The 26,244-nt window shown below is 38.2% G+C and overlaps 1 protein-coding gene across 4 annotated transcripts in view; it reads right to left on the reverse strand.

Annotated features, from left to right (window-relative positions):
* Positions 1-26,244, reverse strand: part of DENND4A (DENN domain containing 4A) — a 104,124-nt gene that overhangs the window by 31,230 nt on the left and 46,650 nt on the right. For all 4 annotated transcript variants that reach the window (XM_038418607.2, XM_038418604.2, XM_043493311.1 and 1 more), the window contains exons 9-18: positions 24,927-25,071; positions 24,137-24,312; positions 19,785-19,885; positions 16,668-16,886; positions 16,155-16,300; positions 6,760-6,893; positions 5,717-5,852; positions 1,289-1,495; positions 1,075-1,203; positions 632-776 (exon numbers count right to left, since the gene is read on the reverse strand). In XM_038418607.2, the coding sequence (XP_038274535.1) occupies positions 632-776; positions 1,075-1,203; positions 1,289-1,495; positions 5,717-5,852; positions 6,760-6,893; positions 16,155-16,300; positions 16,668-16,886; positions 19,785-19,885; positions 24,137-24,312; positions 24,927-25,071 (1,538 nt within the window). The remainder of the gene's footprint in view (positions 1-631; positions 777-1,074; positions 1,204-1,288; positions 1,496-5,716; positions 5,853-6,759; positions 6,894-16,154; positions 16,301-16,667; positions 16,887-19,784; positions 19,886-24,136; positions 24,313-24,926; positions 25,072-26,244) is intronic.

Below are 26,244 nucleotides of genomic sequence, written 5' to 3' on the forward strand. Positions count from 1 at the left end.
ACTAACAGCATCCAGATCTCTTTAAGAACACAGCATAGTAATATTTTACCAGTCATAAAGACATAAAAAAGCAAAACCAATAGTCTGTCAATACATATTTGTTCAAGCTAATAATTTAGAAGTACATTATTGGATTGATTGGCTGTGGAGCCTCAGCCCAGCCTTGTGACTGTACAATTTTACACACTCCATCCTGCGTACATGCTTTTTAAACACAAAAGCATGCATACAATAGTTATGGGTTCCAGGTGTACAAATTCTATCACTTGGTTTCTAAAATGTGCATACGCATCACCTAGCTATGCAATTGTTAGCATGTTAAAAGTATGTGTGCAAACTGACATTGCCTGCCAAATATCGGACCTTAAGATCTGAAAAAAGGTGAGTCACATAGTAAAATACATGCTGCATTGAGAAGTGTCCTAGTAACATGAATGAATAAAGACAGATGAGCATTTGGCATTTTAATTGTAAACCAGGAAACAAATTTTTTTATTTAAAAATATTTATGTTCATGTAATTTCTATTAAATAACTAATATAGAAGTAATTCAATTCTTTGACAGATATTTTTTAAAAAATACAACTTGCTTATCAACGAAAGCTAATATAAAAACGTATGAATACTCTACCGGAAAGAGCTGTTTGTGGTATGTTGACAGGTAGTTTTTTTAAAGCTTTTTTAAACTGCGCTATTCCTAATACAACATTTCTTATCTTCGTCCACAGGAAATAGCCACTTCTGTTACTTGAAGGCCAGGTGCTTTCCAAAACAGCCTATTCAATGAACAAAGTCAGATTAAATGATAATAAGAAGTCCTTGCTTTCTATTACAGATTTGCTTAAGATTTTTAAATGCAAGGACGTTCAAAAAGTGGTTCACTGACTTAAATCAAACTGGCAAGAAACATGCTACATTAATAAGTAAATCTCAGAATGTGAAAAAAAAACCCACAGCAATTTTCTAACTTATTTCTATAAAAATATTCCTTCAGTAATTTTTGCATGCTATTTAGTTATGTACAATGATAAGAATATATCAGCCTTCTTTCTGTCCTCCGCACAAAACACTTACCTTATTATAGTAACCATATGTAATGGCATTAGGGTCAACACCGGCTTTTTTCATTTCAAAAAGGACTCTCACTGCAAGCACAGGCTGGCCATATTGCCCACACAGCTGCATAAGCACCCGATAACATACCTGAAAACAGACATTTTTAGCGTTTCGTTTTATAAAATAATTTATACAAAATTCAAAACAAAAACCCCAGGATTCACTTTTTTACCTCATCAGGGGGATCTATCTTTTTTGTATGCATTTTTCGCAGCACATCATATGCAGTTCTCAGAGCCCTGACTTTTGAATGGCATACTTTCACATATGCAGGAAGGCAGATAAACCATAGGCCATAGCAGTGACGCAGCAAACACCTGGACCACATCTGAGGAATGGAGGAGTACCTCTTAGCTATCTTATGGGCTGACTTTATTTCCTGTAAAGAGGCATTCAGTTAGCATCTTTAATATACATATTCAATTTTTTAGAAATGAATCCGTTGATCATAAAAGACACACTGAAATTTACACCAGAATCTGGATAACAGACAGGCAGGAGAAGCAGCACCACACGAGGGGCTCAGTTCTTACTGGAGATAAGCAGAGATGTTTCTTGGAGAATCAGCTCCTGTGCAATTAATAGCTGCACACAAAAAAGCTACTTACTTCTCAAAGACTTTATACTAAATTACTGAAGCCTTCTGCTTGCATAAACAAATAATTGACTCTTCCCCCATCCCTCTCTCTCACACACTCACCCCCCCCCGAGAATAATTGAGAATGTGATTCAAGGTGGTTAACTGTCCTTTTTTTTTTTATCTATATCTATATCTATATCTATATCTATCTGTCAAGTTCTGTCCACTTGTGGTTATTATAGATCCTAGGGTGCTTTCTTGCCAGATTACAACTCCGGTATTATATTCTGTCTACTTACAACCCTCAGGCACTTCCACAGTTGTATACCGTATTCTTTACTTACTATCAAACTACTATGAAGTATTGCCATATACTATTTACATTGTTAGAACATAGAATCCTAGAATATCAGGGTTGGAAGGGACCTCAGGAGGTCATCCAGTCTGATCCCCTGCTCAAAGCAGGACCAATCCCCAGCTAAATCATCCCAGCCAGAGCTTTGTCAAGCCTGACCTTAAAAACTTCGAAGGAAGGAGATTCCACCACCTCCCTAGGCAACGCATTCCAGTGCTTCACCACCCTCCTAATGAAAAAGTTTTTCCTAATATCCAACCTAAACCTCCCCCACTGCAACTTGAGGCCATTACTCCTTATTCTGTCATCCGCTATCACTGAGAACAGTCTAGATCCATCCTCTTTGGAACCCCCTTTCAGGTAGTTGAAAGCAGCTATCAAATCCCCCCTCTTTCTTCTCTTCCACAGACTAAACAATCCAGTTCCCTCAGCCTCTCCTCATAAGTCATGTGTTCCAGTCCCCTAATCATTGTTGTTGCCCTCCGCTGGACGTTTTCCAATTTTTTCACATCCTTCTTGTAGCATGGGGCCCAAAACTGGACACAATACTCCAGATGAGGCCTCACAAATGTTGACTAGAAGGGAACGATCACGTTCCTTGATCTGCTGGCAATGCCCCTACTTATACAACAGCTGCTGTTCTCTGCACCAGAGATTCCTATATTGTGATGTTTAATTACTAATACTCCCACAGTAAAGTGCTCTGAAGTACTCAGAGGGAAGATACTGTAAAAGTACAGAATATTATCACGAAGTTTTTGTTGTTGGTGGTGGGTATTTGGGTTTTTTTTAAACGTGTGTGTGTGTGTGTGGGGGGGTGTCCTTTAGGTTTCAGTCACCAGGAACAAGAGGGAAGGAAACCCTGTTTTCATCCAGTTTCTCTGCAAATTCATGAAAGCCTGCCTGGAATAATTTTAAAACCTCTACATGCTAAATTAGGTGAAAGATCATAAATGGGTTCCAAAGATGAAAGATTCCTAATATCACATGAATTCTTATTAGCAGTGTTCTTGAATATTCCAGTTTGATTAATTCTCTCTTTCTTAATGATTCATGCAGATCAGGAAACATGGGGACAAACCAGTAATTCCTTTCATCTGACAAGACAACCAAACTTTGTAGAAGAATACTATGAAGGCCAGTGAAAGCACAGATACTTTCAGCTTTTTTTACACTCTGGATGCTACTACACTATGATGTAGCACTTACTGTGATTTTAAGACCAGACCATTGCAGAGGTTTAGTTCTTCAAGATGCCATAGCTTACAATATTGGTGAAAGTCCAGCAAACTATTTTTTGTTACCAATAATTCATTTAGATCTCTGTGAAAAGAAACTATCCATCAACCAGCTACAAGCTGAAAATTTTGAACACAGTGTTATCTTCGGATCCTGTCTATATAGGTACAAGAAAATGGACAGTATCATATAGCAAGGTAAGAGGGAAGCTGTTCTGTCATGGCATTTTTAGGACCAAAAAAGAGGCAAAAGTCCTGGAAATAAAAAGTCAAGGGGCCTGGCACTGTTTTATACCTCAAGAAACTGCAAGTTGTAGCCGGAAGTGGGAAAAAAGCATGGATAAATATAGTAGGGTCAGAATTCTACATTTCCAAGGATAAACTATTTGTACTGCCAAATGCTAATGATTTTAAAAGACATTTCATTACTACAAATACAGAATGTAAATATTCATCAAATGTAATTCTCAGCACTGTCCATTAGAGGGGAAAATAAGCTACTTAAAATACTTGTTTAAGTCAGGGGCACAACAGATCATAAAAATCAAGACATAGTGAACTGAATAGTGATCAAGCGAGCTCTGTAGCAGTAACAACTGCAAGTGCTCACTCATTAAGCAAAAGTTGATTACACGATCAAATACTCAAAAGAAATTTTCATTAATTAAATTAAGCACAATGTGTGCATGCCCCTGTACATCCAATTGAGTGCTCATCAGTAATTTGTAAAGCAAGAAACAAGTGACGTTAGGTGATTTATCAATACTATCAGACTGTAAAACCTACTAGAGAAAAATCTGTTTTTAAAAACTTGTATTACGATTTGAAAAGGCCTGGACATTTCTTTTTCAGATGTTTGTGAACAAGCCCAGAGAAGAAATGTTGAGCCATCTATAGCAATGGGTAGGGAGGGAAGAAGAAATAAGGTACTTCAATAAAGCTGTGAAAATGGTCACCACCTACTATAAAGAACACAGTCCAATCTACTCAGGAATTTAAGGATATCATCAAATCCTTCCCTAAACAACTCCAGGAGAAACTCTACAACCTCATCTCCCACAAACTGATCCCCCTCTTCCTGAGCTGGTCCTTGAGACTGCCACCCTCTCAGTGGAAATCTCTCCTGAAGGCCCACTTCTATCAGGCCTATAAGAAATTAGCTGAAATTCATCTAGTTATCTCAGTTATTTATCTGATCACTGGACTGCACCTTTATGTGGAGGGCAGAGATTTACAGGTGGGAGAAAGGGGTGTGTAAGATCACTGGAATTGCAATAAGGGGAAGATAAGTAGGGCAGAGAGAAAAAGGGAGGGGAACTTAGTGAGTTTGAACACACACATATAATAAAAAAAATGCGTACCTATTACCATTCTGATCACTTTGCTTGTAATTCTTTCCCCCAATCTCCCATTTAAGTTTGTGTATTTGTAGACTGTACACTCTTTGGGAGAGTAACTGTATCTTCCTGTGTGTTTGGAAATCATTTACTCATCTGTAGGTGCTATAGCAATCTAAATAACGAATACTAATAGAATGGAGATTGCCCTAAAAAGAGTATAAAAGTTTACTTGGTCATCTGATTTGATGACACAGGTGGAACAAGACAGAAAGCAGAAAAAACGTCCACTTCTTAAATAACTATGGAAGAGGAAGGTGAGAAAGGTATTTGTGCCCTTAAGTAGAAAAAGAGAATTGTTTAGAGACAACAATTCCAAGTCTAGTGGTCTCTACAGGAAATTATGAGCTACAACTGGCATATATAGTGGGGAAAAAAGGAAATATGGGACTCCTATACTAGTGCCATGTCTCCAGGATGGCTGAAGTCCTCTTTACTTTTCAGTGTGGGACTCATCCTTTCAAGAATCGGGAGCATAGGGACACTCAGGGCTCTCAGTGGATATGGCTGGCCAATAGAATCCAAACTCACACGACAACAGAATATATGTCAGGAGTAGGCAACCTATGGCACGGGTGCCAAAGGCGGCATGCAAGCTGATTTTCAGTGGCACACACGCTGCCTGGGTCCTGGCCACCAGTCCAGGGGGCTCTGCATTTTAAATGAAGCTTCTTCACATTTTAAAAACCTTATTTACTTTACATACAACAATAGTTTAGTTATATATTATAGACTTATAGAAAGAGACCTAAAAACGTTTAAATGTATTGCTGGCATGCAAAACCTTAAATTAGAGTGAATAAATGAAGACTCGGCACACCACTTCTGAAAGGTTGCTGACTCCTGATATATGTGCACAAGCAGTTGAAGAAGAATCAATGTTGCCCAAGTTAAGTTTCTTGGTGATGAAAATTATTTTTAGTTGCATCTACAACCATGGTAACCAAGTGTATTGATGGCTAAGCGTGGAAGCAGAAGGCCCTTATAAACTTTTAAAACTTCTCTAGTAATTGAAATATTTCAAAAGTACCTGTTTTGTTCTCCTGAACATTGGGGATGGGCTGTTGGGACTACTGGCTTTTGAAGACAATTTGTTATTTGGTGTAGTCAGGAACCCCTCAGGTTGGTCAAACAAATCTAGTTTCAGCACAGGAAATCCACTATAGCTATAAAAGAAAAATATGCCATAATCTAACCTTTATAAGACAGTTTCAATCAGAAGTGAACATAAGATCTAAGAATATCAGTGGATAAAAGCAGTCGTACTTTCCTCAGGTAAAAGGAACAAAGTTTTTTACTGAAAGTTCTGGATGACTTGCATAAACACACAAGCTCTTAACTTGTTGCATTCACTTACGTAACCAATTTTGAGTCTTAAGTAACAGTTTTTCTTTATTAGTATTCCAATAAATTAGCACAAGTCAAATGTATTAGTATTGACTGTACTTAGCAGAAGAAACTGATGTGCTGATTTAGTCTCTAATGAACAAAGCAGAACACAGAGGTCCATAAAAATCAATATACGTACTACAAACCCATCTGAAAGATAAAATTAGATTACTAAAAGTCCATTTTAATCTAGCAATGTAACAAAGAGCCCAGTAGAAATAATCTAATTTGACATGTAATTACTAAATTAATAACCTCAGTTTTCACCCAATGACCTGATTCTGAGACATACAGTGGCTCCTGCAAAGAAATAAGCATCCTCAGCTTGTACTGAAATCAATGGGAGCTGACAGACATCAAGTATTTTACAAGAGGTTTTCTGTAAACTGCAGACAGTGACTCTGAATGTTCAATTTTAAAATGTAGATATCAATATTAACAGACTAAGATTAAAATACTGAATAAAGTAATTTGATGTCCACACAAATGAAGTCATTAAAGCTTCAGTTCAGCTGGCACAGTAGGCTTTTCACATGTAAGCTTTTTTACAGAATGAAAAATTGTGGGACTGGAAAGTTGTATTCTATAGGTATCACAATACAGCTCTATAAATTAGCTGTAGAAAGGCAACAGGGAACTTCTTTGTTGTTGTTGGCAAGTATTTTATGCTGCTCCCTTGAGTACCTGTACTGCAAAGGGTGCTCTTCGCCATTAGGTAGGTGAGGGATCTCAGGTGGCGTTATGAAAACTGTGTGTTCACTCTTGTAGGACTCATCCAACTCTATAAGCCGTGTTTCACCACTCTTGTCCATATCTACCTGCAGAAATTTAGTTACAAGAGAAGTGTGTGTTAAAGTTATATTTGGTTACCGGAAATTAACGTTAAGTCTATTGTGCAGCACAGGCAAACAGTATGCAATGTTAGCATCGAAGGATTGTATTTGGGTGCTAGGAACTCCTGGCAAGGTGATGACTAAGAGGCACAGTTGTTGGGGGGAGGTTAAATGAGGATTAGCTATGTAAAGTTGATGTGCCTTTTTGCTAAAGTCTTTTTCCAGTCTAAATTTATATGACAGCCCCCAAACCAGGGAAGGAACACTGCTAAGAAAACACTTTTTGACACTTGGATGTTTTATTTGTAACTATTTTTAGCACTTCAAGATCGACCTGAAGGTCAACTTTGAGATATCTATCTCAGAACATTTATCTGTTTAGTGACAAATTTGTTTTTCATTCATATAATAAGCTCATAGCCATTTTGTTTCCTCATGGATCCCTTTAACTGTCCAGGGCAGCTGGTTTTGTGAGGACCACCTCCTTTCAGAGGTAAGCCACTCTAAACTTGTGTGCAAACAGAAGAAATTGCTTCAACTTAATTTTCCAATATGAAAATTTACAGCTAGCTATTCTTCTATTCCAACTTGATCACTGACTGGACTAGTAACAGAAGCCTGATCCAAATGGTGTAATTTAGTGAGAACACACAGCTCTGCACAGCAATTTCAGTTCCTTACATAGTAATTAACTTCTGTAATTGATATAAACTAGCAAACCTTTCTGTCTGCTTAGTGTACACATATTTAAAGAGATGCCAGATTTAAGGCATCTGACCAATTCAAAATAACAGATGTTGCTCAAACTTTCTGCTCCCTGTTAGACAGGAAGAATTGTACACTCCGTTGTAACATTCAATTAGGCAAAACAAAAATTGCAGTTTTCCTCAAGAACCAAAAGGAAGCAGATGCTGCCTAGCAATATTACCAAAAGCTTCTCTTTCCCTTCCTTGAGCCCCAGAAACATTCTTACAAGAAAGTGCGATTGCTTCACTGGAGAGAAGAGCAGAAGAATAAAAGAAGAGAATTTTTTACCACATACCAACAGATCTTCTTAGCATTATAGTTTGAATCATTTGTGTGCGTCAGCAGCAGTTGCGCTGGAAACTGTAGAATTTCAGATGGTTCTCAAAACAACCTACTCAATTACTATTTCTCACGTGGGACATATTTTATTAGCCCACACCAACATTTAAATTACATAAATGGCTGTGTGGCTGTGAAACGAACTGCTGCGATAAGAACAAGCAGGGGACTGGAATTGAAAGTAAAGTCATGCCACGTGCCTTCATATACAAGGTACTGGTGAGACCTCATCTGGAATGCTGTGTGCAATTCTAGTCTCCAATGTTTAAGAAAGATGAATTCAGACTGGACTGGGTGCAGAGAAGGGCTACTAGGATGATCTGAGGAACAGAGAACCCACCTTATGAGAGGAGACTCAAAGAGCTTGGCTTGTTTAGCCTAACCAAACCCAGGCTGAGAGGAGATACGATTGCTCTCTATAAATATATCAGAAGGATGTTAAGTGATTTATGTTAAGCGAATGTGGACACAAGAACAAATAGATATAAACTGGCCATCAACAAGTTTAGGCTAGAAATTAGATGAGAGTTTCTAACCATCAGAGGAGTGAAGTTCTGGAACAGCCTCCCAGGATGAGCAATTGGGGAAAAAAACCAAAATGACTTAGTAAGTTTATGTGGGGGATGGTATGATGAGACTGCCTACAATGGCATGTAGCTGATCTGCAACTGCTAGCAGCAAATATCTCCAACGGCCAGTGATGGGACACTAGATAGGTCAGGCTCTGACTTACTACAGGCAATTTGTTGCCAGGTATCTGGCCAGTGGGTGTTGCCCACATGCTCAAGGTCTAACTGATCACCATATTTTTTTGGTTAGGAAGGAATTTTCCCCCAGGTCAGACTGGCAGAGACCATGGGGTGTTTTTGTCTTCCTCTGCAGCATGAGGCACAGATCACTTTCAGATTTAAACTAGTGTAAATTGTAGAGTCTCTGTAATGTGAAGTCTTTAAATCATGATTTGAGGATTTCAGTAACTCAGCCAAAGGTTAGGGGTCTGTTAGAGGAGAGGGTGGGTGAGGTTGTGTAGCCTGCGATGTGCAGGAGGTCAGACTAGATGATCATGATGGTCCCTTCTGACCTTAAAGTCGATGAGTCTATGTATGTCAAGTATATGGCAGGCTCCCTTGGCTGTAAGACAATGTACAGTACTGGATTTTTACCCTCCGTCTTTTCTCCTTGAAAGACAGTTATTGAGCACATACCTAAACTTAGCCTCCTACCGTGTAAGCTTTCAGCTGCTTTTAATAAGCTTATTACACGTAACGGATCTGTAGGAGGATATATTCTTTTCCTTTAAGTATGCATTCCTCTATGGACATAGCACAAGAAGAATGGTAAATCTCCCCACTTCAGGGAGAGACGAAAGCTTCATTAAGTCACTATGGCCGGATTTTCAGGTGCACTCAGCATCCCCAACTCCCATTAAAGTCAATGGGAGCTACAGATGCTCAGCAGCTCTTCTAAAATTCGTACAGTTTGTAGTGAGGATCCTAATGGCCACGTGCACAAAATACACCGAAGAATGTTGAAAGGAAAACTGGAAGAAATACATTGGGGATAAAAGCACCAACAACTCATCTGAAATGAGTCTGACTGCACTTTGAGGGCATAACAGCAGCAACCTATACACATTGTTACACTTACTAAAGTCTCCCAATCCTAGCACTAGTGCCCTACCAAATTCACGGTCCATTTTGGTCAATTTCATGTTCATAGGATTTTAAAAATTGTAAATTTCATGATTTCAGGTCTTTATATCTGAAATTTCAGAGTCTTGTTAACTGTAGGGGTCCTGACCCAAAATGGGGCGGGGGGGGGTTGCAAGTTTATCATAGGTAGGTCATAGTATTGGCACCCTTACTTCTGTGCTTCTGCCTTCAGAGCTGGGCCCTCAGCCAGCAGCTGCTATTCTCCAGCCACCCAGCTCTGAAGGCAGAAGCACAGAAGTAAGGGTGGTATGGTATGGTATTGCTACCTTTACTCTGTGCTGCTGCTGCTGGTGGGGTGCTGCCTTCAGAGCTGGGTGCCCAGCCCACAGCTGCCGCTCTCTGGCCACCCAACTCTGAAGGCAGCACAGAAGTAAGGGTGGCAATACTGTGACCCTCCCCCTACAATAACTTTGCAACCCCATGGAAACCCCATTTTGGGGTCAGGACCCCCAGTTTGAGAAACACTGGTCTTCCCGATGAAATATGTATAATATAGGGTAAAATTACATAAGAGACCAGATTTCACAGGGGGAAACCAGATTTCATGCGTTTTTCACGGCCGTGAATTTGGTAGGGCCCTACCTATCACAGATACAGAAGGGAACTGCACTTTTACTGTGTTTGGATGGCATGCTCTCTTGCAAGAAATGCTGACTGGTCAGGTGAACCACCTCTGCCACGCTCTCTTGTGTAAAAATTAATTATCCTGTTGGATCCAACATCACTCCTGGTTTTTTGTCCCTGCAACGTTTTTTTCTGCTGGTAATGTGATGCACCTCTCCAACATCAATGAACTGACATCAGGGGAAGTCTGCCTCCTTCCTAGGACATTGAAAATGCTCAATTTTTGCAGCGGCTGTGTTCAACTCAGATACCATGACACCTACTTCACATTCATCGCAATGATCTAAAAACGTGCTCTTACTCTCTTTTGAAGAGTAAACAGCATGGTCTTCAAGTCCACTTTAAGCATCATAGTATCAGAAACTGCAAGGACACATTATGTAATTCAGATTCAGAGTTATCTGTAGAAATTTCAGAATATTCGGACATGTTCTCTGATAGTTTCTGATATAACTTGCTACAGACACATCTTCTACATCATAGCCAACAAATATAGAGTGAGATGTACCTGGCTGAAATAAAGTGCAAATGTTTTTTCTCCATTAACTCCCCTAAAAAAAGGAATCTCAAGTGTAAATATGTATCAGCAGCTAGTGGCACTATGCTTATATAGATTTTAAATAAATAAAAACTGCACTAAAATTCAGGAAGATTCACACTAATTCTAATTGTTATATTTTAGAAGTACATTTAAAACCAAAAATTTAGTGCTGGTCAAAAGTGCCAAACTGAAGGGCCTACAGACTGAAGTCTTCTGTTTATGCTCACAAGCATACCATGAGGAGCAGCAGTATAGGATCCCCTAAGCTGCTGCATGCCTGACCTCGAGGGACCTCTCCAAGGGATGAGTAGGCAGTCTATCCTCTGCAAAGAAGCTAATAGCAATGGAGACTGTACAGGTAATATGTCCCCTAGAAACTGGACTCAGACACTATTCTGATGAATTTACAATTTGGTATGGTTTTGGTCTTCCTATATATTGTGGTCAACACCATAATACCAATAAAACAACTACTGAGTCATTTCACACAGGCTGTCAATTACTAGCCTGAGCTGGATTTCAACTGGAGATCACTGAAACAATTTGTCCATGCATCCTGTAAGTCAAAACACTTTCTACCATTCTAAATATACAACCTTAGGAAAATGATAAGCTCTGAACCTGGGCTTTATTTGTACTAAACTGTCACCGACTACAATGCCTGTCTTTTAAAAGCCTAGCAAAAAGCATTTTTTCTATAGAAAAATACTTTGCTGAACTTGAATTACGAAACCTACAGATTGACACTTGATTCCTGGAAGTTTAGCAACTGTAGATTCAGGTACAGAAAAAGCTGATTCCTCCAGCAATATAAAATTAAAATAATTTCATAGTTTCTCTCTTTACTGTGTAATAGATACATACATAATATAGTTTTGAAAGGATCCTTGAAAAACCCATTTAAAATTTGATAAACACAGCTTTTTTGGTACACAGAGATGCTCTTAATTATGCATTTTACTGCATGAGACAAATTGAGAGGACTAGCTATTTAATCATCTGAATAGCAAACATGTCTCTTTAAAAAGCAGAAATAAATTAAAACTTTACTTGATAATTTAAATATTTCTAAAGATTTAAAGAAACCCGACAGAAACAAGTTTTTATTTTTGGGTTCAGCAATAAAATATGTTAAACTCAGTAGTTTATACGGTTTGAAGTATTTCTGAATTATTTCAGGAAAAATGAGATCTTGTGAAAAAATTCAGCAATGTCTAAGGCCCTACTTGAATTGCAAGCTTATAATAAAAAATTGTAGCCGAGTTGTGGACAAGCCATGGAAAATCACAGAAAAATAATAATGGACATTATTATTTGTGGTAATAAAGTTCATTATTACTTTTCTGTGATTTTCTGCTGTTGGCTGCCTGGGACTCCCACTGTCAACCCTTCACACAGTGGGGCTCCCGCTATCAAAACTACAGTGGAAGCCTAATATTGTGAAATCCATAATTCCCGCAATATCGCAAGTTAAGTAGCAATATCCTTTTATTATACAAAATAGATAATCAATAAAGAACTGCTTCTGTGTAGGGGAAATTGAGATAAAGAAGAAACTACACCTTGGCTTGGAGATGCTCCCAGGGTGGGGGTTTGGAACAGGGCCATCATACTGGCTTCAGTCGTACATACCATAAAATTGGTTAATCTTAAAGATGAACAAGATGGTGGTAGGCAACCTCATCATTCAGTTGTGTTCAAAGACAACCACACAGACACCTTTGTACTGTTCCAGTCATGGACAGATGGCCAATATAAATATCTGGTTATCGGAGGGGAAGGAGGAGAATGACCCAGCTAACTGTTGATTTTCCTATAGTATAGTTCTTGCATTTTTAATTTTAGTAAGCCTTATATCATAAACCCAAAAACAATGTCACGGGTACAGGGGCCAAGGAATACAGTGTGAAAGGACCTTACTATTGCTCTGACATTGAAGAAATCCCTTTGTGAGGATCTATTCATCCTATTGAGAAAAGTCTGGCTGGGGGAAATTACTCCATGGAGATCAGCAAATCCTAGGTGCGTAATACAGTTTTTCTGTGCCTCATTTTCCCTATCTTTAGGAGTAGCTGCCAACTTTTGTAAAGTTCATGGAGATTCTCAGACAAAAAGCACAATGCAAGGATTATTATAAAGCATTGTATAAGACTTTTATTCTCACAACATCCTGGTGAGACAGTAAGTATCATCCCCATTTTAGAGACTGAAAACAGATATACTGTAGACAGGTTTCCCACAGAATGAAGCGGAGAAAGAACCAAGACAGGAATAAATGAGTTCCAGGCTCTCAGCCTTATACTCAAACACACTGCCATTTTCTTCTTTTCTAAAAGTAGAACCTTTTGCTTTGTCTTAAGACCTGCATAGACTATTTGCTGACTGTATAGTGGCAGCATCAACAGAAGAGTTACTCCTTCAGAGTATTGCTTGAACTCCCAGAACAAATAATAATTTTAGCTAAGAAACTGATTTATGTGCACACTGAAACCATTCAATAAAATAAAATGAAACGTAACAGAAATGAACTTGGCATTTGTATAATAAACTCATTTTGAATAAAAGCCCTATTTAACATTGAGACACAATTAGTCTGCACTGCAATTATATCTGAATGCTGCTCAGCAGTGTTAGCCACTAGAGTACATTCTTGTCTATCTGCAATTTTCTTTTTTTAAAAGGTTTAACATGGGTCACATGCTTCACTAGGAAGCCAGTTCAAGATTTTTTCTGTTAAATTGTGAAGATATCTTGAATGTTTAATTAAATCAATTCATGGTCTACAAACATATACAATTATGCTTTCTTTTATTAATTTGTTTTTGGATAACTATGAAAACCGACCTAAGGCTGGAAAAGCAGATAAGGAGAATTGTGCAAAATTACAACACTTTATAAAATACCAATCAAATCTTTCTGCACAATAAGTCAGATCTGTTCTCAGATTTTTTTCCCCCCCCAAAGTACGGATTCTTCAGTCAGACTTTCCTGTGCTTTGCCCCCTAACAAGTAACTATTCTAATAATCTTCAACATTAATTCCCGTGGAACAAACAGCAGGTGACCTACTTTACAGGAAATCCTAGACAACAGCACGCATTGCTTATACATCAATGTCCCAGAACAGAATGTTCCAGGTACCTAGCAAGACAACAAACGGATCTTATATTTCCAACATTATTAACAGGAACTTTTTGTTACAGTAGAATATGGCCAAATAATATTAAAAATTGTGGGTTGCCATTTAATCCTTCCTAAACAGATACACACTCTTCTAGCATAATGCAGAAAATAAGAGGTAGACTTTTCAGTCAAAATCAAGCCAATTTTGTGTACCCACTTTTGCACATGGAACTAACTTCATCAGTAAAAGTGCATACATAAGTGGTTTGCCTGTACCAAAGCCATAACATGGCAATTGAGTGCATGTGCATTATTTTGGGCACTATCAACCATATGCACTAAAACAGAAATTGGGCTTGAAGTCTGGGAGTACATAGGCTAAACAAATTTACTTCTGCAAAGATGCACAAACAAACCTACTTTGACATGGGAAGCTCAGCATTCTGGCTGTAAAATGACCTGCCACGATGAGCCGAATCCAGCAGAGCATTCAGACCTTGCCGAAAAGCTAACGTTAGAGCTTGTCTACATGGGGAACTCAGAAAAATTAATCTAATTAAAGATGTGAATTTAAAGTGGATTGGTTAAACCACATTAAATATCTAGGTGAACACTCTTATTCAGACTTAAAGTGGCCTTAATTCAGTTTAGTTTAATTCACTTTGGAAACGAATTAAGATTAAACTGAATTAAGGCTACTTTAATTCTGAATAAGAATGTTCACGTAGGGGCTTAATGCGGTTTAACTAATCCACTTTAAATTCATAATTTGAGTTGATTTGGATTATTTTTTTCCTGAGTGCTTCTGTGTAGACAAGTTCTTAGTTACTGGTCAATAACTTGCTGAAAGACACCACTTACAATCCTGGAGTACTCCCACATGCCCTCTACAGAATTATCTTTCCTCTTCTGTGTGTGTTACAGATATGGGAACTGCCTGGCAATAAAGAAACTAGAGCAGCAGAGAGTATTCCATTAAATGCAGTGTGAAGCCATGATGCTAAATTAATGCTACCCACAAAAATGTCATAAGAAAACTTGATAAAGATTTTTCAAACTATATAATAATGTATTGTGCTAGCTGAAGAATTCCATGCAAGATACCCAAGACATTTGATAGCAAGTCTGTTAGGAAATATCCACAGGTGAAAGTAGAATACTCATAAAAGAATTAGATTTAAAACCGCTACAAGAGGAAGGAGGCCTATGTTTTATAGGAATCATATAGAATTGTTGTTGCCTAGGAGTGTAAAGAGTAACAATACATATAAATGTTTGCTCATTATACATCAGAGGGTCTATACTAAAACAACTTTTTAAAATTAATAAATTAGAAAAGCTGCAAGTGCTGAGGTAGAATTGATGAAAAGAAATCAACCCAATGTTAGCAAAGATCAAGTGGATCTTATGTTTACTATATAAAAAAACATAAAAAGTAATTAATTGATACTATTCAGAAAAGGAGTACTTGTGGCACCTTAGAGACTAACAAATTTATTTATTAATAAATAAATTTATTAATTTAATTAAATTTATTATTAAAAAATTTATTAATAAATTTGTTAGTCTCTAAGGTGCCACAAGTACTCCTTTTCTTTTTGCGAATACAGACTAACACGGCTGCTACTCTGAAACCTGTGATACTATTCAGTTTCTTATGGTGCTCGTATTAAGTTCCAAACAATTACATAAAACATCACACATCCTATGAAAACTAAACTGCTATTTAAAAAATGCGATATTGTCCTGGTGAACTGTGGGAAGAACTACAACTCAAATGACGAGGAATATCGTATTTCCCAATATGGATCAAAACTTTCAAAATGTCTATGTATGTGCCCGTACAAATCACAACCTGCATGCATGAACTGTGCATTGCGGATGCATATTTGAATACTTGTGCTATCTAGTTATTCACTTTATCGGAATTTGCACTTCAACAATCGGTAGAAAGTGACTCTAGAGTAACAGTTACACTAAGGCACCAGAAAACAGAAGTGAAACTGGAAAGAAAAACCAGAAATGGAAATAACTTATAATGAAGCTATATCAAGCTTATTACAATTATATAACAAACATAATACACTATCTACAGTACCTGTGGAAGTGAACAATGAAAAAAGATAAATCAAGTACTACAAATGTACTAAAACACACTTACTTTATTTACACAATCATCAAAAAATGCAAGGCTTGCATCCTTATCACTAACAAAGGAACATTCTTCAATGAAGCGAATAAACATTTGAGTTTTGGTCATTGATGTGTAGAATTTTTGATGTGACCGATCTCTACTTTTTAAGAACCCTTAAAACAAAGTATATGCATGTAAGAACATTTTGAAGCAAAGAAAACAGCACATATTTCACTAACAAATAAGATAATAGTTACAGAAGTTATACAAAAAGTTATCTTTAAAAACTAGCAATCATTATGAAACATCTCTATTATTGTGTTAACAAATACTATCAATTAGACACATTTTACCTTTTCAATACTGTTTTGCAAGTGGCATCATATCATTTTTGCCCTCTATCATTACATGGTATTTTGATTTTTTTCCATTCAGCACAGTAACATAAAAATGGCTTCTTCTTCGCTATCAACCCAGTGAAAAATAGTTTTTGCATATTTTATTAGCTTATGATTAAAAAACAAGAATATGAACCTTTACCTTGTAGTTCAAAGAGGGAACTTGCATCTGTGGCGGTCTCAGAAGGTGCCTGTGTTATTGGCCTTAGGTATGACCTATAACCTTTTAATAATGAAGCCATGAAACAAAGAAATGCCTCCTGGATCTCCATATCTAACAAATGCAACTTCTTCCCCGAATTAAAATCATAGTCATTCATTGCTAATTCCATTAATGCATCTTCTCTTGGTCTTTGCTGCACTGTGAACAACAATAGTGTCAAAGCACTCTCCTAGATCAAAAAACTTCTCAGTGTTGACCAAAGCTATGATTTCCTTCTTATCTTATTGGGTGATAAGTGAACTCAATAAGATAAGCAGTCAATATTATAATTTTCTATATCTGGTTTAAATAGAATAGTGAAGTATGATGATTAATTCAGCATGACAGCACACAAATCACTAGTCTGTGGGTTTTACAAGAGGCAGAGAGACAAACACACTTACCTTTTCAGTACAGTTACTATGGCAACAAAGACAGAATTGGTATGGACACTGTTTGGTGACATGATAATAAAAAGGGTACTTTATGGAATCTGTTGAAATTTATACAATTAATTGGCAAAATAAATGAGTTTTTAAGAATATGTTAATCAACATATGGGATGCATATATATTTTATAATGCCTTCTTTCCCAAAGTGCCAACAAGAGGCTTATTGACACTATATATACACGCACAAAACCATTGAACTGCATATGGCAATCATCAGGAGCACAGTACAGTGCACAATGAGGGAAGGGAGAAATGGGGGCATTTTGGTAAAGGAAACTAGCACAAATCCCTACTCTTATGAAAGGTGCCTTTAGGTCTTTAGTGTCCATACAAAGCCATTAGGACCCTGATTCCCCAGGCTTCTCTGCTTTTCTCTCCCCCACTCACATAGAGTGATAACATGCTAATGGTACCCACATAGAACAGAAATGTGGCTTCATTATTGTGTTCCGCTGTTCCAACACATTATGGTTGCAGCCATAGCCTCCATTATAAACTATGCTTATATGAATTTAGACTTTGGTAACAATTCAAGAAGGAATCCATTTTATTCTATATTATCTAGACTGTGTACATATTTTAGAAATTGCTAAGAAAATCCTTTTCCGACTGTAAGGTTATATGTTGCCATTAGGAAACTATATGATCTTCATAATAGTTTAATCTTAAATAGTACATACTACCAGTTATGCAGCATGCTGTTTTTAGTAAGTTCTGAACAATATAAGACATTATTAATTTCAGATATCCTCAATGGTCAAGACTGTCAAAAATGGATGCCTAAAATTAGGAACCTAATATTCTATGTTGGCCCCAAAGTAAGTGGCCTGATTTTCAGAAGTACTGACCACCCACCCTAACTTTAGATGCCCATTTTTAAAGATTTTGGCTAAAGTAAAGTATATTAACTTCTACAACATCTAAAACATGCCTTCTTTGGAACAGCTCCACCCCCTTCCTATTCTAATCCATGCCTTAACCACTTGCTATCTCTGCCAGTGCAATTTAGTCTTGTATGACTTTCAGACACTTACTTTTTAAGGCCCTCATCCAAAGCCCATTAAAGTCAACTGAAAGACTCCCATTGACTTTAATGGGATTTGGATCTGGTTCTAATTGTCAGGGACTTCAAAATGCTGCTAAGATTTCCCTCTCACTTCATGGAACAGGGTCATATTACCTCCATCACATCAACTGGTTTCCTAACAGTCTACAAGTCCCATTAAAAATTGCCCTCCTGATTTTCAAAACTATGGATTTGGGTCCATATTACTATTCTAACCTCATCTCCAGCTTGTGCACGTCAGTCCTCTAAAAACGTTAGTTTTCAATGTACAAAACATAGCTATCACAGACTCCAGCAGCAAAGCTTTATGCAGTCCCACTCATGGCCTTTGGCACTGGCTGCATGAGAGGAGATTGAGGGAGGAGAGTGGCAACAGTGTACACTGGATTTCAGCTATTCTAGTTTCACCATCACTACCAGCCTCACGACAGCAGCCCTGGCATAACCCTCAGGCTGGAGCTGCCCCAAGAATACAAAAAAATGTAAATGTCACAATAAAACTATGCACAGGAATGGCACAATGGAGAATCAGGATAGTAAGCACTATTAGCTGGTGTGCCCAAAACTACCTCAACTGTCAAATAAAGGCATGAGGACAATTGGGTGGTCTGTAATGTGCAATCTGTCAAGAGTTTTATAGGTCTTGGCCTACTTTTTGCTCTTCTGTCTCCCCTACTCATGACGCTTCACTTAAGAGATGTCCTTTTCCTAGTGCTTCATCTCTATTGACATTCCCCCACCCCAAAAGGCAGTTACAGTAGAACCAAAAAGATACAAACACCAGAGTTATGGACTGACCCGTCAACTGGATGCCATGTGAAACTGGAAGTAACCAATCAGGCAGCAGCAGAGACCCAAAACAAACACAAAAAAACCCCCACAAAATTCTGTACTGTGCCTCTATTGCATCTTAAAGGTAGGTATATCTGGGCTGCCTATCCCCACCCCACCCCACCCCCACACACGGGGCAGCCACTTACAGCAAGTCACTGGAGCTGTCAGCCCAAGACAGCCGGAGCCAGTCAGCCAGAGTAGGAGCAGCACTGGGGTCTGCTGTACCACTTTTACCCCTTCCCCCCGCCAGGAAGGGGATGGGCTTTTTTTTTTTTTTTTTTTTTTTTTACACCCCCCCCATCCTCCAGGAGGAGGACTTGCTGTTTTCATGCTTTCTCACTACTCCCCCACCCCCATAGTCTTGCAAACTCAAGCAGGCACTGAATAGGAAGCTCAGCTGTTGCTGAAACCTGGCCTGGAGTCTTAGCTGCTGGATCTGGAGCCCAAACTGTGCTTTGTTCAGATTTACGACATTTCAGAGTTATGGACAACCTCCATTCTCGAGGTGTCTAAGTTTGGTTACAGTGATTATTTCTAATCTTTAAGTTTATGCAAAACTTCTCCTTTTTGTAAAACATTTTGTGATATTTATCACGAAGGATGCCTTCAGCAAACTGTACTGTAACTAAAATCTACCAATCTGTTAACATTAGCTACAATGCACCACAGTTAGTGAAAATCTTGTTTTATACTTCCCCCACTCACATTCTGCCAGTTGTTGATACAAGTTATTTAAAGTGTTCATCAGATTTTTGCAAGGTTTCTTTGGTAAGATCTTCCACGAAATAGTTTTCTTATCTCCAGTTCTAAAAAGGGAAGAAGAAAAGTATTACTATTCAGAGACCATCTTTTTGTTCTATGTTTGTATAGCAGCTAGCTCAATAGGGTCCTGGTCCATAATACAAATAAATAAAAATAATAAAGTGGAAAATATAGTTCTACACAGGGTCTTAGCCAGAAGGACGTAATCCTATAAGTATAAAATAAAAATGGGTGTGCATTAGCAATTCACTATATGAAGAACGGTCTTGAGCAAGGAAGGGAAAAGTAGGAATTTAATTTACTGTATGGAGATGTGGTCACAGTCATCCAACGGGCTACCCACACATTCTGATAATGATTCTGCAGCCAAACCCAAGAGTGATGGGAGAAATTATGCTTTAAAAGATAGAAATAGTAATGCATTTAGAGCACATGAAAACAAAGTCTTAGTAACAATGCCTAATGCCAACCACAGTGTGGGCAGAGATTAAATATATTTCCCCAGAAATTTGCACTGGGGCACCTCAATCTTCTCGTTATTTTATTCCTGGGTCACTGTAGTACAGACTGCCAATGATGCACAGTAGGGCGTAAACATTTTACTTCAAACGATCTAGCTCAAGGACCGAGCTTACAAACCATGGCAAAAAACAAATTAACGAAAAAACCTCGATTGCCATGGCGCATTGGCAGCCACAACCTTTGCCGTTTAAATAGGCAAAAAGGTTGCACACTATTTATTGTGCTCTGTATTTATCAACTTTCTATTTCATGAAGTTTAAATGTGTTTAAAGTTTAAGTTTAAAGTTTTGCTGCACAGAACAGGAATGGTTTAAACCAGGGATCGGCAACCTTTGGCACACGGCCTGCCAGAGTAAGGCCCCCTGGTTGGCTGGGCTAGTTTGTTTACCTAACGCATCAACAGGTTCAGCTAATCGCGGCTTCCACTGGCTGTGGTTTGCTGCTCCAGGCCAATTGGGGCTGCGGGAAGCGGCGCAGGCTAAAAAGTTGCCAATCCCTAATTTAAATATTATGAAATATGGCAACTATATATGGTATTTTCTAAACTGTGGTGACTTAGATTTGGAAGGTGGGAATGACTGGAATTATGCGATGACTGGAGTTACGCAATGACCTGGATAAATTAACACATGAGGTGAACTCCACTTTGCTGGAGAGCTGAGGTAAATGTGACCTCAGACAACATGCTGTTGAAGTGATATAAAAGTTGCACAGTTTCACCGTCAACAGAGGGCAGTGGCAAGTCTTTTAGACCATATCGAAGGCACAAAGCCACAAAAATTTCAACCATTTGTCCATCTGCTTTTTGCCAAACAGTTTATGCATATGATATCCACAGATTTCACATGCTCAAAAAAGCATCTGAAACTAGTCATTGCCAGGAGAAGCATGAGGACAGCAATAATGAGAAGCAGAAAATAAGAACCTGAATCAACAAGCATGCAAGTAAAGAAAACTTAAAATATTAACATAAAAAGACAGCAGTGGGAAAGAAATGCTGCTTTCTATGGAACACTTCCTTCCCTCAGAAAAAGGAAAAAAACCTCACAACAAAAAACAAATGATCACAGTCCAGTCTCAGCTGACTGCCAAAAATGCAGAGTAGAAGAGAGTTGTACAAAATCTCCGAGATCAGCATAGGTGCCTTAACACAATCTTTTTTCACAAAGATTTTTTTTTTTAATTGTAGCCATAAATTTGCACACAAAAATTAGACAGAATTAGACAGATAACCATCCTATAATTATTAATGATAAATTAAAAACAAAGAAAGGTTAATGAACTCACCAGCTTCTTTAGTTAAAAATAAATGAGAATGATACTGACAAGAAAAGCTATCAGACAGAAAACATTAAAATAAACTTGAATTAGACTTTTGGTATAAAAAAAGATTATTCTTAAAATTTATTAGCTACAGATATATTTAACTGATCCTGAAGAATACTGCTTCCTTCTGATTTTTGGTGTCTTAATACTTTTATAGTATATGAAGTTTTATTAAATGCACAGTAGTTCCAAAGGTCTTTTTAGAGTAACTTAGTATTAGTTCGTTTCAACTCAATCATTTTATTCAAATTCTCTCCTTAGAACAATATTGCTCAAATAAAGTCTCTCATCTTTATGGGTTACCACAGAGCAGTGTACCAGGCTTAATTTTTTCAGTGCAAAAATTCTCACTGGTGGACAATATGTGGACACTGGATTTATACACAAAAAGATACACAGACCTATTTGTTTCAGCAACATCCAAATTATCTCTCTAGCCTGTCTGGGCCCCATTTAGCCTACAAATGTCTAAAACCAAACTCCAGACCAAAGAGCGTTCATCTCATGTCTTGTGTCCAGCCTACATCATTTTGCCTATAAATTATGCCTACACTATTTCAAAAATTGACTATTGCAGTTGATATCACCTCCCATAGTTAGAAATTCTCTGTGCAAGGCTTCATTCCCCCACCCCTTAAAAACAGCCCAGTCTATGTATTGTTTGACTATTCTTTTGTGGACCATGTAACCACGACGGAATGAACAGCAACGTTCTCATTTGAAGAACACAGGAAGAATGAAATCAATATTTACCCAAGAACTGGAATGGTTGATCTGTATTCTTGCAGTTTTATCCACTTACCAAGTCTTTCCTTTGGGTAACCTGCTAAAAATACACTATGGGTATGTCTACACAGGAAAGAAAAAACAAACAATGTCTGGCCCATGACAGCGGACTTGGGCTCACAGAGTTTGGGATGCAGGGTTGTTTCACTGCTTGTAAACTTCTGGACTCGGGCTGGAGCCCAAGCTCTGGGACTCTCCCACCACACAGGGTCCTAGAGCCTGGGCTCCAGCCTAAAAGTCTACACAGCAATGAAACAGCCCCATGGTCCGAGCCCCTGTGAGCCGGAGTTTTTCTTTGCTGTGCAGACGTACCCTGTCTGCACTCATCCCCTTGGCTCCCAGTACTGTTCCCTAATGGTTTTAAAGTGCACTGCTATCACTTAAATCTCTTTAGCAGCTGGCTTCTGATTATGTTTGAGATCTGCTAATAACGAACTCCAAAAGCTTTTTAAAAAACCTTAGAAATAACCACTTCCTAAATAACTTCTGAATATATGTTAAAAAAAACCCCTAAGGCTACACACAATACTTAAAAATCATTAAGTGAGTTATGTTTATTTTTGGCATATCTTATGGAAATGGAAACCCTTGCACCTTCCTCCTTGGCACTATAAACGGCTTCTATTTAGCTTTTATCAGGCACACAGAAGCTACAAAGATAAACAACCTTGTTCTACTGAGTGATAGTCTTATGGGTTGTGAGTAGTTATAATAGAATCTCTGATCTGTATTTGAGCTTTATTCTTCTGGTTTAGCTTTCTTTATTTTGCAGAGAATTTTCTACATTCAAAGCTTTTTCTCATTAGAGACAACGTGGACTAGTCAACAGAACATGGGATTTCAAGGTAGAAACTTTTGAGTGCTAATGCCATGTCATGCCCTGACTCACCACGTGATCTTGAGCAAGTCACTTAAACTCTCTGTGTCTCAGTGTGCCAGCTGAAAAACTGCACTAATACGCATTCACCTTACAGCAGGGCTGTGCAGATTAGTTTGGTAATATTTGTACTGAGCACCCAACTTGACAGCAATCTACCTGCTAAATATTAAGAGGAGAGACAAGTTGGGTGAGGTAATATCTTTTATTGGCCCAATTTCTGTTGGTGAGAGAGACAAGCTTTTGAGCAACACAGAGCTCTTCTTCAGGTCTGGGAAAGGTACTCCAAGCGTCACAGCTAAATGGAAGGTGGAACAGATTGTTTAGCATAAGTAGTTAGCATATATTCTAAGGGACCATTCCAGGCAAACTGGCCCATTAAGATCTTTGCAGTTATAGGAAAAAAGAAGGGGTAAGTGGGTTACAGATTGTTGTAATAAGCCATAAATCCAGTGTCTGTGTTCAGTCCATAATTTTGAGGGTGTAGCAGAGTTTTGAATTTAATTACTTATGCTATATATAGACAGACAGACAGATGATGCCTGGTGATGATGGTAAAGGAGGACTCTACCTTCTTTCTGCTGAATAGGACAGCAATATCAATGAGCTGTTGCTTCTGGCCAGAGAAGCAGATCCATCATAGAAGAAATAGTGTTAAGATGCTGCTACACAATTGAAACATAATGGGTAAAAAACAAACTTCAAATGGAATCTCTCAGGTTTTTGCCATAGGAAATAAAACAACTATCACAAACATACAAGAAAATCAGTGATAAATACTTACTGAGAAATGGTGTTGGTATCTAGGTCAACACAGCTAACATCTGGTGGGGGATCATACAGATCAAAGTATCTTGAATCAATTCCTACTATGAATGGACATGGTGCACTTAACACATCTGCCAGTGCCAAGGGGCAAAGAGGAATGTATGGGCATGGCCAGTGGAAAGGAAATATCATCTTAAAAAACAAAACACAATATTCAAATGACATTTATAGAAGGATACAATCTCCAACTGTTTTCCACGTTATAAAAACATTTAACATGAAAAGTAACAGCATATGACTGAAACTGTAAACTCTAGTATTAAATAGCTGCTGTCAATTAAAAAGGCAATTTAATTTTTCTTAATTTTTAGTTTACTTAATCTGTAAAAATAGAAAACTTCTGCATACTAGCCGTTTCTCAGTAGAGGCACTAACATTGGTCTGTGAGAGGAAAGACATATAAAAATAATATACATCTACAAGTCCTCTGAGGGCAAAACCAAAGAATAGACCTACCGGGGGCATTTAGGAAATGAAAGTTCCTGCATTTACTGCCTACAGATAATAATGACTGGCGCAATATTGTAAAGAAGCAAAAAAGTCAAAGATAAGCTTAAATTCTACCCTCAACTCATTTAACCTCAATTACTTCTGTGGTATCTCAGAGGGGAAATCGGGTCCCTATTTTCTAAATAACATTTAGACCCAGAAGTAGTACTATATATTTATTTGTTTGTTTTACAGTTGATTTGAACAATATTCTTTTTCACTAAAAGATACAATTAGGAAGAGATAATGCTACTTACCGAGACTAATGCCTCTGTCACACTAGTAAGGACAGACGGTCGTAAGGAATGGATGAGAATTTTATGTTCTGTTACAGCAAATACAAGTAAAGTTACTGCATTCCCGGGCCCTAGGTTCTGAAGCAGTGTAGAAAACTTGCCACCACTGTTACAAAAAACAAAACATTGGTGAGTATCAAACAATTAGGCAGAAAAACATTATAATATACTGCACCGAAAATATGAATGAAGAATTCATAACTGAATTTAAGCTGGGGTGTTGTAAACACATTGCAAACTTAGTTTTCCATTTGTTTCTATTTTTTGCATTCTTGTTAATAAGAAAAACTCAGCAATTTCATTTAGTTTCACTATGCAGTAAAAAACACCTACTTATCCTACAGTACTTGTGGTTGAGATGTTGTAGTCAGTGTGGATCTCACTGTAAGTGTACATATACTTCAAGCAGATGAAATGGAGGAATCTTTGGAATACTCATGTCAGTCCAGGCCAAGTTTTTTTCCAAGGAGGCTTCACGTGGCCTTTCCCTATGGGAAGATACCAACCCCTGCCTACAGTCTCTGCCATGATTTCTCTCGGTGGTAAGCTTCAGTACCAGCAGTTTTGGAATCAGCACCAGTGGCACTGGCTTCAGTGTCAGGGTTTTTCCTGTGCTGGCTTTGAGAACCGCATATCTACTTAAGGCAGGGCAGCACTCATGGATATAATATTCTCCAGTAAATGGTTGGATTTGTTACCTGACTCCTCAAGGTCCTAAGAAACACTTATAGACTGCTCTAGCAAGCAGCACTTCAGTTGAGCGTTGCATGACTTGAGAATCTTGGAAGAAAGTGTTGTCATACCAAGCATCTGTCTGGTACTCTGAAACCTGTTGGTATATGGCTCTCACCAAAGCAGAAGAGGCATCTGATATGTACATCTGTTAACAGGGTTAGTCTATCATAGATAGGTCTTGAAGACTGAGGACTTAGAGTTCATCACGAGGTGGAAGTGGATGAACCATCACCCTACACAGGTGGGTGGGGTGGGGGAAAGGAAGGTGGTCTAACTGCCAGGAATAAGTCCTGATGGGTCATGTTTGTTTGTTTAGTTTTCTAGAGCAAATAGATGAGAGTTCGGAAGATTTCTGTAGAGTTTAGCCAGAATGAATGACAAGTGGGTTGAATATTCACTAAGTTCTATCTCTGCCAGTGGCAGCAAGAGGTATAACTGAGGGAGGGTCAAGGCTGCACTGCCTTTTGTGCCCAGACATGGGCACATGATGAAGCACAGGGCAAAAGTGGGCCCTGACACACAGGGCTATTCAAAAGATTCTTAT

The sequence above is a fragment of the Dermochelys coriacea genome, chromosome 10, assembly GCF_009764565.3.
Source record: "Dermochelys coriacea isolate rDerCor1 chromosome 10, rDerCor1.pri.v4, whole genome shotgun sequence".
NCBI lineage: Eukaryota > Metazoa > Chordata > Testudines > Dermochelyidae > Dermochelys > Dermochelys coriacea.